Below are 14,163 nucleotides of genomic sequence, written 5' to 3'. Positions count from 1 at the left end.
GTGAACACTAGCTACAAAATCATCACGAGCATCCTCTCTAAGAGATTGAAAGGTGTAATCCAAGGGTTAATAGGGTGCCATCAGAGTGCGTTTGTGAAAGGGAGGCAGATTTTGGATGGAGTTCTAATAGCGAACGAGTGTATCGATTCTAGATTGAAATCTGGCAAAGCGGGTGTGGTGTGCAAGGTGGATTTCGAGAAAGCCTACGACCACGTCAACTGGCAATTCTTGGAATATATGTTGGGGAGCATGGGATTCAACAAGAAATGGATCTTATGGATTATGGCGTGTGTTACTTCCCCTTCTTACTCGATTTTGGTAAATGGGTCACCTCACGGATTTTTTAGGAGTACGAGAGGTCTTAGACAAGGGGATCCCCTATCCCCTTTCCTATTTATCATAGTAGCTGAAGCTTTTGGGAAAATGATGGAAAGAGGGGTAGCGAATGGTTATTTCTCAGGGTTCTCAGTAGATGCAGGCACTGTCACTATATCGCACCTTCAGTTCGCAGATGATACTTTAGTGTTCTTGGATGATTCCATAGAACAGACAAGGAGGTTAGGCGGTGTGCTATGTTGCTTTGAAGCGGTGTCAGGTATTCCAGTTAACATGAGGAAAAGTAAGTTACTTCCGGTTGGTCTGGTTAGATGCGCGCCTCTTCTAGCAGCTTCGTTGGGTTGGCAGACGGCTAACCTTCCCTCGTCTTACTTGGGGATGCCTCTGGGGGCTCCCTACAGGAGGGTGGCGATTTGGGACCCGATAGTGGAAAGAATCGAAAGGAAACTAGCAATGTGGCAAGCCAAGTACTTATCCAAGGGAGGTAAAGTGGTTTTGATAAAAAGTGTGCTCTCCAGTATACCAATTTACTTTCTTTCTCTTCTCTCAATGCCTCGAAGTGTAGAACTAAGGCTAGATAAGTTATTCCATAACTTTCTATGGCATGACAGAGATGGGAGTAGAAAACATCATCTTGTAAACTGGAAACAGGTTTGCTCAGCTAAGAAACATGGTGGCCTCGGTGTTAAGAGAATCGGGGTAATGAACTTGGCCTTAAAGGGGAAATGGTTGTGGAAGTTTGGGATTAATGGGAATAGCTTATGGAGACAGGTTATAGAAAGTAAGTACGGATTGAGTCGGACAGGGTGGGAAAGTAGGCCAACCAGGCAACCATTTGGATGCGGGATGTGGAAAGGCATCTTGAAGATCATCTCACTATTCAGAACGAGAGTCAAATTTAAAGTGGGTCAAGGCAACAGAGTAAGATTCTGGGAAGACACATGGTGCGGTAATCGGCCCCTAATGGAGGTATTTCCAACCTTGTATTCCATTTCTTCGAAGAAAGGGCAGCCCATCACTTCTTTCCGCCGAGCTATGGGTGGAGATTGGGCTTGGGATCTCGGGCTCCGAAGAGGAGTTAATGAGGTAGAACTTCAAGAAGTCAGCAGATTAGTCATTGGTGCCTCAAGTATTGAAATTCGCACGGGAAGAGAAGACGAGAGAATTTGGTCGGCTAGCAAGGATGGGAGGTTCTCGGTACGCTCATTTTACCAATCCTTGTGCAACAATGGGGATCCGACCTTTCCCCATGTTTCTATTTGGGGTCCAAAAGTGCCAAGCAAAGTTGCATTTTTTACTTGGACGGCGGTTTTAGGAAGGATTCAAACAATGGACTTTCTAATGCGGCGTGGATGGTATGGGGCAAGTTGTTGTGTGTTATGTATGGAAAATGGAGAATCATCGGACCATCTTCTAATCCACTGTAAGTTCTCACATGACATTTGGGTTTACTTCTTTAAGTTATATGGGGTTTCAACTTGCTTGCCAAAATCAATCAATGACGTCTTCATTGGTTGGTCTTCAATTGGTTACTCGTTTAGCAGTCCAAAGAGGAAGTTGTGGAGTATTACACCCTTTGCGATTTGTTGGGGGGTATGGCTTGAAAGAAATAGGCGTACCTTCGAGGGGAAACAGAAAGACTGTTCAGATACGATTATGTTTGTCTTGGGTCTTATCTTTTGCTGGTCCAAAGTTTTTAAGGAGTTTAGGGGATTGTATTTTGAGGACTTTTTGTATAGATGGGATGGGATTTGTTGTTCTATGCGTGAGTAGTTCTACCTTGTAAGGCCTCACCAAGTTGATCATCTCGACTGACTTGGCTTTCTCATGAATACAATGCTACTTATCAAAAAAAAAAAAAAAAAGGGTTGTCATGAACTCCCAAATTTCAAATTCAAATCCTACAATGAAAATTTATCTATTTTAATTTTCTCATATATATGAACAAAAATCATGAAACTTAAATCCTAATTTACTCGAATGGTTCAAATAAAGAGACAAACTATTGACCTTAACTTTTTTGTACGAATTTTTATTATGGGAGAGATTATTTCTTAGCACCTTAGGAGATGAGTGGCATGAGTGAGAAGATCATTTTTAAATGATGAAAAGGATTTGCAACAATAGTTTTAAAACTTGGAATTTTTATATTAATTATTTATAAAATATATATATAAATAAATTTTAAATTTTATTGTACTTGCAAAAAGAATAATGCTAGAGTGACCTCAAGATTGGACCTCATATCGCACATCTTGACGTGAAAGTGGATAGGAACCATAGATGCTTTTTCGCGATACAAGCGGAAAAGCTTCTATGGTTTCTATCCACTTTCACGTCAAGGTGTGCGATATGAGGTCCAATGTTGAGGTCACTCCAGTATGACTCTAATTTTTTTTTTCCCCTTAGTAATTTTTTTAATACAGTAATGGATATTTCTCTCTGTTTCTACTATTCTGCTTTGCTTATTGTTTTCATATAATTTAGTTCCAATCCTCTCATAGGATGGATAGTTTTATGGCCCTCCTCTCAAAATTAGGTTTAGTTCCCATGGAAATGTCCTTATTACCTTAAATAACTTTTGCTCCATTTCCTTATAGAATGGAGTTCGATTCCCGAAGAACCAAACCTGTTGCTTTAGATAAAATTTATTTCATTCACCTCATAGAACGAAGTTTGGTTCATGAAGAACCAACTTTATTACCTTAAACAAGTTTCACTCCATTCACCTCATATAATGAAGCTCCTTTTCTGTGGAATTAATCATAGTCTTTTACTTCATTCACCTTGTAAAATGAAGCTCGGTTTTTTTGCAGAACCGAGCCTATTGCCTTGACTGAATTTTACTTCATTCACCTCATAGAATGAAGTTCAATTTCTGTGGAACCGACCATCTTGTCTTAACTAAATTTCACTTCATTTACATTATAGAATGAAGCTCAGTTTCCACAGAATCGACCTTATTGTTTCAACCAAATTTCATTTCATAGAATGAAGCTCAGTTTATGTGGAATCGACTATCTTGCCTTAACTAAATTTCATTTCATTCACCTTATAGAATGGAGCTCGATTTCCACAGAACCGACCCAATTGCTTTAACCAAATTTTCACTTTATTCACCTCATAAAATGAAGCTCGATTTCTGTGGAACCGACCATGTTGCCTTCACTAAATTTCACTTCATTCATCTTATAGAATGTAGTTCAGTTTCCACAAAACCGACCCTATTGCCTTAAACAAATTTCACTTCATCCACCTCATAGAACGAAGTTCGATCTCCACAGAACCAACTTTATTCCCTAATATGAATTTCTCTACCTTCACCCTCCAGAGTGAAACTCAATTCCTAAAGAATTGGACTTATAAAAAGATTCAAAAACTACATTAAGAAAGAATAAAAAAAATTATAAAATAACTTGAATTGGGGCCTTCCCATAACGAATTCTTGCAAAACCTCAATAAATTGTACTCGACTAAAAGAAAACAAATAAAAGAAATACTTAAACTACTATTCCCTACTTATAACTAAAAGAAAGCAAACAAGAGAAATACCTAAACTACTACTCTCTACTGATAGTGCCTCCTTAGATTAAAAGCATTCAATGGTGATTCAATTGAATCCTTGATCATTGTCTTCAAATGATTTGCCCTAGCTTTCCCGAGCCCGTTGATAATGTAGGGGCTATTACGTCCTTAATGTGCACACAGAAAAATGATTAAGAAAATACAATAATGTATTCTTTGTTTGTATAAAATGTATACAACTGAAGATCCCTAGACATCAATGTGTAAAGTAACAAAGTAGAGTGCAACTAGGGATTGTTATAGCCAAGTTCTAAAACTAGAGAGTCCCTTGGTTGAACACAAGGATTGGAGTGATGGATTAAGATTAAAACTACTACAAGATTGAAACTTGTAGAAGGTTCAAGTCTAAGGGGAGATTGTGTTGAGAACGAGAGGATTTTATAGAATTTTAGAAGAGATTTTTAGGAGTAGAATGAGGTGAAATGGTGAAAAGGTGTAGAATGATATGAAATTTATGAATAAAGTATGTGAAATTTAAGGTTAGGAGAAGGGTATTTGTGGAAAGAGATGTTGGGTTTTTAGAGAAGAGTGATGGGGTTGGTAGATGAATTAGGGAGGTGGGTTGTGGTGGTGACATATTCTCATTGTGATGATCATTGATTTCTTATGGTAGTTAGTTGTGATCATTGGGCTTAGGTTTTGGGTTGGGTTTTAGGTTTAATAGGATTATGGGTTGAGTTGAGTTTGATTAGGCTAGGGTATGTGTGTGATTGGGTAGAGTTGAGAGATGGGATGGTGATGGTTAAAGGGGAGGGGTAGATTCCTAGCCCATGTGCCAAGTAAAATGCGCCTTAAGCTATTTATTGGAAAATAAAGAAGCTTTTTAAGGGTTTGGGCTTTGAGGCTTACTTCAATTTTTATGTATTTTTAGGCACTTTGCATGGAGGACCCGTTCAAATTTGGATGTCTATAAGTCACAACCCACTCAATAACGTGACGGGAGATAAACTTATCCTTAGGTGAATGTAAGAAGACCATATCCTTGATTGAATTAACTAGCTTGAGGCACTATTCATGGACTCAAATATTTGAGTGAGCATGAGCAGAACCAGTGTAACCCTTATCATTAAAGACAACTCGAGCATAACATATATCAAGCTCAACATGATCTAAATGAACATAATAAGATAGAGAATTTAAGATGACCTGAGCTCCCCTTCGCCTAGATCCTTTTGTCATATGTGATATCTCTATATAATTATCAAAAGGGTCTAGAAAAAGACATTCCCTGAAAAACCTACCCCCAAAATAGTGTCTCACTAACCCCGCTTTAAAATGTATTGAGACATTGTTAATCACACTCAAGTGCAACATTAATTAGGTGTGAGAACAAATCTCAAGGAATGTAAGATTCAATCTCCACCCTGACATGTCCAATTCAGGAAACCCATTGCATCCAACCTGGATCAATTAGGTGGTGATACTTGTCCCTGGAATGTTCTCTAAATACCCATCTCTAAGATTGAAATAGGGTTTAAAATTTGAAATCTGACATCCTAAAAGAAAACCCCTTACTTTCCTACTATCATCATCTTCTCCAAATATATACATTGCATAATCCTCTCTAATCTATTTCCTATTTTTCTATCACTAATTTAATCATCGGAGTCTTTTTAGCAAATATCACACTGGTATCCATCATAAGATCATCCACAGAAGACCGAAGGTAAAAGAGGCTCCTCTCAACCATTCAAATGCATCATCTTCTCATGTATCAATCTCGAGGAGTGGAAGTCCTAAAAATGCCACCTTTAAATGATTGAGATATTTTTTTTAATTAATTTGCATGAGATTTTAATCGTGATAATCTTGTACTCCTAGACGTTTATTTTCAACAAACTCCTTGCCACGTTGGTGCAACGTAGTGGCTCAGTCTTTCATTCTAAGTGGACCATCAACGTATCAACGGTCCAGATTTTACCAACGCAAAAGCTTAATTTTCATTGGTTAAGATCTTCCTCTCTGAAAATCTATTGGTCCACGTGGTCATAGATGACATGTTCATGTTTTGGCCATATTCAGTTTTCTTCAAAAGTTCTTCTCTTTATAAAGCCTGTCTCCCAAAATTTTTTTTTCAAGAATCAGTGAAAAAACACTCTTAAGAATTGAGATTTGTCCGCTCGCTTTTTATTCTCTGAGAGAGAGAGAGAGAGATCAACAAAAACCCTAGCATCATGGATGACTTGTGGAGAAATCGTGGGTCCTTGATCGTGTTGGCAATCGTTTTTTGTGGTAATTGTTACTTTACGTTCAGATCTGATTCATCTGTGCTGGTTCGATCCCATCTATTTTTTTTTGGATTTGATCTTCATTCTTCATCACTGATTTTCATCTTAAAGTGTTGTAGATCTAGCACGATTAGTTATGGATTTGAGTGTTCTTACAGAAAAAAGTTTTTTATATTCCTTGTTTTTGTTCGATTACAGTTTTTCTCTGTAAATTGGAAGATGAGAACAGTAGGTTTTGATCTTTCGTGATAATTTCATAGCTCGACATCTGAAATTCCTCTGAAAATTGTAAGATAAGGATAGTAGGTTTTTATCTTTGACATCAGAAAATTTTCTTGGATTTTATATATAAAATTGTTACTGTTTTGGATCCAAAAAACTTTAGATCTGATGGAATTTATGGATTCTTCGTTCATCTTTTTTAGATTACAACTTAAATTTAGCAAAATACTTTCTGATCCCTTAAATCTTTTTGGAGAGTTAAAGTTAGAAACTTGGTAGGGTTTTAGAACCTAAAGAGGGAAACTTTATCTGTCAAATCCGATTTCCATTCTTTTTTAATAGACATAGCTTTAATGTTGCTAACTTTGTCTGGTTCGCAGGGAATTTTGTTAAATATTTACTAAGTGGCATTCAAAAGGGCTTATTTGTAATTTAAAATGTTGATTAAAGGGTTTTTGAAGATTACATAGTAAAAGGGATGCTTTTGTAAGTTTGTAAACTAAGCAATGTGATGGTTGTAATGTTCTTGGTTTTTTTGCCAAAATGCTCCTGATTATATTGAATTTAAATATAAAAGTGGGGGCATTTATGAATTATGACCACTCAACTTTTTGTGTCGAACCCCTTCTTCTCCGCCTTCTCTCATTATAATAGTAAAGATGTGGATCATATCATGTGGTTTAAATCATATTAAGCAAAATAGGACTGCAGAAATATATTTTCATATGTGTAGGGACCTTTAAAAGCCAAAGCTAAATTATTCCTTCCATCTCTACTGTGTGCATTCCAACCTATATGAAAAAGCTTTAAGATGAACCCCAACCTTAATAGTCTTGCTCTTACCCTAATTCTATAACGGTTTTTAGACACCCTAAATTTTGACTTTTGAGTGGGAGATTGAGATTTTGCAATCTCCATGAATTTTATGGCCACCTATTACCCCAAAAGTGGCCTATTGATATTGGTGTTGGTTCACCATGTTTATGGTTACTGGCAGCTAACTTTGTATACGTATAGATGAAGTTCTGCCTTTGTTCTTCCCACCCATGACCAGTATAATCCCCACCACTCCTGCTCACCCTAATTGGGATTTTGAATGTATTTTATTACTGAATTGCAGATGAATATATATATTCACTTGTACTTAGACCCATAGCTCAGTTGATTTGACACAGCAAAACAACTTTGAGGTCTTGGGTTCAAATCCAGCTTATATATATATAGGGGCCGAATCATGGGACATATGTAAAAAACAATGGTTTTTTAAAATATGGGTTAGAAGTTTTGGATTGAGCTGATTTTTTGTGAGGATGATCTCTATGATGAGAAGATCATCCTCACAAAAAATCAGCTCAATCTGAAACTTCTAAGTCCATCAAAAGTGGTTTACAAATTATTGGTAAAAAATCAAGGAATTCTAAATCACTTTTGATGGGGTTAGAAGTTTCAGGTTGGACTTATTTTTTTTAAGGATGATCTTCTCTTAAAAACAATGTAATAATAATAATTTTTCAAAATATGGGTTAGAAGTTTCGGATTGAGCTGATTTTTGTGAGGATGATCTTCTCATCATACAGATCATCCTCACAAAAATCAGCTCAATCCAAAACTTCTATCCCATATTTTGAAAAATTATTATTATTACATTGTTTTTACATATGTCCCATGATCCGTCCCCATATATATATAGATATATGTTGAATGTTATGTTATCTTCCAATATCTGCATTACAATACATATTAACATTGCAAAGAAAACATTCACAGGATGTCTATCTGCATTTGCTATTGCGAAAGAGGAAGCCACCAAGTTGGGAACAGTTATTGGGATAGACCTTGGTACAACCTATTCCTGTGTTGGTGTTTATAAGAATGGGCATGTTGAAATCATAGCCAACGACCAAGGAAACCGCATTACCCCTTCATGGGTTGCATTCACTGACAACGAGAGACTTATCGGTGAGGCTGCAAAGAATCAAGCAGCTGTTAATGCCGAGAGGACCATCTTCGACGTCAAAAGACTTATTGGAAGAAAGTAATCCATCTTTCTCTCTTTTTTCTTTATGTAATTGTACCTCTTAATGTGCTAATCCATATTTTGGCAGATTTGATGACAAAGAGGTGCAAAAGGACATGAAGCTTTTTCCATTCAAGATCGTGAACAAGGATGGGAAGCCTTACATACAAGTCAAGATGAAGGATGGGGAGACCAAGATCTTCAGTCCTGAGGAGATCAGTGCTATGATTCTAACTAAGATGAAGGAGACAGCTGAATCATTCCTTGGGAAGAAAATCAAGGATGCTGTTGTTACCGTCCCTGGTAAGATGAGTAAAATCATAGTTTCTAATTTCTGAAGGATACATAATTTGTGTTATGGGTCTTGAAATTTTCTCATTTATGTTTTATGCACTCCACAGCATACTTTAATGATGCCCAAAGGCAGGCTACCAAGGATGCTGGTGTAATTGCGGGATTGAATGTTGCAAGAATAATTAATGAACCAACGGCTGCAGCCATTGCGTATGGCTTGGACAAGAAGGGTGGCGAGAAGAACATTCTTGTGTTTGACCTTGGTGGAGGAACATTTGATGTCAGTATCTTGACCATCGACAATGGGGTGTTTGAGGTTCTTGCCACAAACGGAGATACTCATTTGGGAGGTAAGATCCTTTCTAGTTTTGTACACTTACTCTTGTTTCTATTTGTGTAATCATTTGGTAAATTAGTTTTATTTAGTGCTAGCAACTGGCAATCTGTACCCCTACAAAATCAAAGGCATGTTCTTGTCTCAAAATCTCGTTTTGTTTCGGTTTGTATTGGCTGAGACGTTTCGGATTTTCAACATTCCTAGACGAAACAAGTCTGGAATCGGAAAATCCGAATGTTTCGGCATTTCTCCAGTCCTCAGAGGCCGTTTCTCTCTTCTTTCTCTCGTTTTGTTCGAATGAAAACCAGAATTTGGCCTTGACCATGGTCTCCTCATGAAGACTGGGTTATTTAGACAAAACCCTTAGTATTTCTTTAAATATTTGAGATACCCTTGTGTCTTCATACAGATAAAGTGCCCCTTGAACGTATCAAAATAAATGTCTCTGAATGTATCGATTATTTCAGAATGTTTTGGTAATGTTTCAGTATCATTTTGAATCTAAACAAGATTTTAAACTTTGCTTGGTTTGACACCATCTTTTGAAAATGAGAAAAGCAAAATTACCTTTCTCAGGGATGTGTTGTCCACTCACTGTTACCTACCAATCTCTGCTCTAGACTTTATGTGTGAGGTCCATGTTTTGGGAAACTATTATGATAATGTGCCTTAATTCATCTTTCAGGTGAGGATTTTGATCAAAGAATTATGGAGTACTTCATTAAATTGATCAAGAAAAAGCATGGAAAGGACATCAGCAAGGACAACAGGGCTATTGGGAAGTTGAGAAGGGAAAGTGAACGTGCCAAGAGGGCCTTGAGCAACCAGCATCAAGTTCGAGTGGAAATTGAGTCTTTGTACGAGGGCTTGGACTTTTCTGAACCACTAACCCGTGCTCGATTCGAAGAATTGAACAGCGACCTATTCAGAAAGACCATGGGACCTGTAAAGAAGGCAATGGATGATGCTGGATTGGAGAAACACCAGATTGATGAGATTGTTCTTGTAGGTGGAAGCACCAGGATTCCCAAAGTTCAACAACTCCTGAAGGAATTTTTTGATGGGAAAGAGCCCAACAAGGGTGTGAACCCAGACGAAGCTGTTGCTTATGGTGCTGCTGTACAAGGAAGCATCTTGAGTGGAGAGGGCGGTGAGGAAACCAAAGGTATATCTTCTCTCACTATTATTTAGAGACACATGTACTATGAAAATAGCTGTGAAATTAACCAAGATAGAGATGTATGAATTTTATGGCGTACTCTTATTTGACAAATGTGTGTATGTTGATTTATAGATATTCTTCTCTTGGATGTTGCACCCCTCACTCTTGGTATCGAAACTGTTGGAGGGGTAATGACAAAGCTGATTCCAAGGAACACTGTTATCCCCACAAAGAAATCTCAAGTGTTTACTACTTACCAGGATCATCAGACCACTGTGTCTATTCAGGTAGTACTGCATTTTGAGTGACACTTCCCATGCTTGTCATTTAGTTTGGAATCTCAGGATCCACCATTCTATTAGATGTTCATAATTGCGTATGATCTCTGACACAAACGTAATTATTTCTTTCAGGTTTTTGAAGGCGAAAGAAGTCTCACAAAGGACTGCAGAGAGCTTGGGAAATTTGACCTTTCTGGAATCGCTCCAGCTCCAAGGTTTGTCTTGTGAACTCCTTATTCAACATGTCAGAAATTTTGTTTCCGCCATATTCACTCCTAGACCTAACCTGGAACCAACACTTACATGAACAGAGGAACCCCTCAAATCGAGGTAACGTTCGAGGTCGATGCCAATGGTATCTTGAATGTCAAGGCTGAAGACAAGGGCAGTGGCCGTTCAGAGAAGATCACCATCACCAACGACAAGGGTCGTTTGAGCCAGGAAGAGATTGACCAGATGGTCCGGGAGGCAGAAGAGTTCGCTGAAGAAGACAAGAAAGTCAAGGAGAAGATTGATGCCCGTAACAGCTTGGAAACTTACGTGTACAACATGAAGAACCAAATCAACGACAAAGACAAGCTTGCAGACAAGCTGGAGTCTGAAGAGAAGGAGAAGATTGAAACAGCTGTAAAGGAGGCACTTGAGTGGCTCGACGAGAATCAGAGTGCTGAGAAGGAGGACTATGATGAGAAACTCAAGGAGGTGGAGGCCGTGTGCAACCCAATCATTTCTGCTGTTTATCAAAGATCTGGTGGAGCTTCTGGTTCTGGATCTGAGGGAGAAGATGATGACCACGAAGAGCTTTAGAAGCTTATGTTAGTTCCTTTTGAGTAAAATGCAAAGAGAGATTTGAGAGAAGGATACAACACTAGGGAAGATTGGAAGCAGAACAAACACAGTGGGGAGGAGAAAGAAGAGACCCCCTTGTTTGATCCTCAATTCTCCTTTTTCTTAATCTTTGAGGATGTAAAACAATTAGAATTTTTTGTTTTTGTTTTTACTTTTTGATAACTAAATTTTTTATGTTTATGTTGAGAAAACTTGAATTTTGTTCTTCTAGGTTTTATAATGGTGGGTTATTGGTATGATTGAGACTGTAAGAGAAAAACAACAGGTTTCCAAGGTACTTACACAGGTTTTCTAGTGATACCTTTTTCAAAGGAAGCCCCAGGAATAACTTCCCATCTCAGCACTTATTTTGATACAAATACGACCAATACACCAAGAATACACTGATGCGCATATCACACTTTTTGACGTGAAAGTGGATAGGTATCAAGAATTGCGATATGAGGTTCCCGCCTGAGGTCACTACAACATTATTCAAATATAATACCACTTTGGCTCTTGTGGTTCACTTTTGTACCATTCCTTTTTCTAGGCCCTCACCTTGAGATGCTTGGCTTTGATACCAAATGATATGAATCCATGGATTAAATCTTGTCTGAATCGAGAAGACTCCCAATGATATATGAATCCATGGTTTAAATCTTGTCTGGGACCGAGAAGACTCCCAATGCGTCCACCAATGAGATTTAAAACTATGGTTCATTTGTTTCGTTGTTGAATGAGACAACTCAAATGTATTGGAAAACTTGTCCAAGACGACCTGACCTGGTCTTCTTGTTCACAGACAAGACGAGACGTCAAAGCGAGTTTTAAAACCATGTATGAATGCAACCAATGCATGCAAATCACTTACGAGCCAGTGGTGAGAAGAGTGAACTCCATATCCTTTTGAGATCATAAGTTACTGTTGAGATCTTTTCTTAATGTTGGTTTGGTTTTGCTAAAATATCAATCAGAGATGACTGAATGGTGGAAATGCCAAAAACAAAGAAAAAAATTCTACCCAATTTCTACTCTTGAATTTTATATTTTCTATACCATATTTTTTTAAAGGTTCTGTGCTTAGCATGTAATTAAGGATAGGGCAATTATCAAAAAAAAAAGGAAAAGAAAAAAAGGATAGGGGATAGGGATGATTCTAAGCCCATATTTGTAAGAAAAAACACTTCCAATAAGAGTTATAATCTTATTAAGGGTTGTTGGTCCCACATGAATTATCACATGGCATTCCAAACACAAGAGCCTTCTTGATTTCATGGAAAAACTCAGATTTAAAAAAAAAAAAAAAAAAAAAAAAAATCAATTATTTTTTAGAACTTGATCCAAAGTGTTGAAAATGGACAATTATCAAACTCCGAAAACTTAAAACTAAAATACAAGGGTGAAAAATAATAGTTTTTTGGATTTTTTTTTTTTCAAAATTCTTAGAATTTCGTCCTCTATAGATTTGAGCTTAGGACCCTTAGTAAGATTTTACTACGTTTAGTCTGACTAGTCCGACTTTTGTAACATACAACAAAAAGTACTGAGCTAGTTTATTTTATTTTTGGGTAGGTAGTGTATCTAAATAAAATCACAAAATAGATACGTAACGAGGTAAAGATGGAAACAAAGACTTACTTCTAAACCTGATATTTACTTTGAAACCTGGTCCTGCATATATGCACACTTGACAATATGACTCTCCCATGTGGCATACTCAATCGATTCCCCCTGACGTGACATTTCTTAGAACCGTAGATGTGTACTACTTGAGAGACACAATTGCATTTTTTTTACAGGGATGTGCAGTTGTGTATCTGAGAAGTACAAAACTACGATTCTCGCACATGTCATGTCAGGGGAGTAGTCAATTGAATATACAAGGTGGATCATAGGATAGGACCTAGGCAATGGATTAGGTCTCTATTTAATATAGTGCGAATTTGACATTGGTTACATTGTTTCTCAAACGAATAAACTGGCAGATTGGATCATCCATTTCTTTCCGCAAAACCATTTTGGGCTGGTGGGGATCAACTCTAAGACGCTTGACATCAAGGGCGGATTTAGAGTTGGGGCTGTGGGGGCACTTACCCCCACAAGAGTTCTCACATTCTATAGATTAATGTGCTATTGAAACAGATTTTAGTCGCGGATAAAGAAATCTGTCACTATTGCCCCCACTAATTTTTGTTCCACTCTTAATTGTCCTCACAACTATTTTTTTCACTCTTAATTGTCCCTACAATTTTTTTCTACTCTTAGTTGCCCTCACATGAGCAAACGTTCAAAGGTGAAAGGTTATAAAAATAAATTCAATTTCCTGCAATCTTAAACCCTTCACTTCTTGTAATATTGGTTAGAGAGACCTTATCTAAAGAGAGATGATATAACTGTCTTTCCAAGAAAGACCTATGGATAAGGTTAAGGTAAGAGATTTACATGAATCATCCTCTCAAGTGGGAAAAGAAATTTGATACCTAAATCATCCCTTAGAGAAATTCATGCTTTGTTAGTGCCTACGTTGATCAGGGAGATGCCCTAAGGATATAGATAGAATACATGCATCCTAGTAGGGCTGGCAATGATCCGAAATATACCTAACATCCGAATCAATTCGAAAAAATATGAAAAATCAGATTTTCAGATTGGGTTCGGATATATCCTAATCCGTTCCAAAAAAATTCTGATCCGAACATATTTTAATATGTATTTTTTATTTTTAGTTTCATATAAATACATATAAATAACACTTTTTAGTCTTTTTTTTTTTTGTTTCCCTCAGTATTTGTAGTTGAAAAGTGGATTTTTAAAAAATGTATATGATTTCATATTTTTTAAATTTTTTGAACATTAATAATTTGAAAATA

At 37.2% G+C, this 14,163-nt stretch overlaps 1 protein-coding gene across 1 annotated transcript; it reads left to right on the top strand.

Annotated features, from left to right (window-relative positions):
• The first annotated feature begins 5,982 nt into the window (after positions 1–5,982).
• On the top strand, positions 5,983–11,547 carry LOC147390885 (luminal-binding protein 5-like). Its single transcript, XM_086458038.1, has 8 exons — positions 5,983–6,153; positions 8,139–8,406; positions 8,477–8,691; positions 8,790–9,032; positions 9,705–10,184; positions 10,314–10,468; positions 10,595–10,677; positions 10,774–11,547. The coding sequence occupies exons 1-8, from the start codon at positions 6,096–6,098 to the stop codon at positions 11,267–11,269; spliced, it is 1,998 nt and encodes a 665-aa protein (XP_086314164.1). The 5' UTR covers positions 5,983–6,095; the 3' UTR covers positions 11,270–11,547.
• Positions 11,548–14,163: the final 2,616 nt, after the last annotated feature.

The sequence above is a fragment of the Akebia trifoliata genome, chromosome 11 (assembly GCF_017979445.1).
Source record: "Akebia trifoliata isolate Shusen 1 chromosome 11, ASM1797944v1, whole genome shotgun sequence".
Classification (NCBI taxonomy): domain Eukaryota; kingdom Viridiplantae; phylum Streptophyta; class Magnoliopsida; order Ranunculales; family Lardizabalaceae; genus Akebia; species Akebia trifoliata.
The sequence above is the reverse complement of the archived record's forward strand: the minus strand, read 5'-3'. Positions and strand labels throughout refer to the sequence as shown.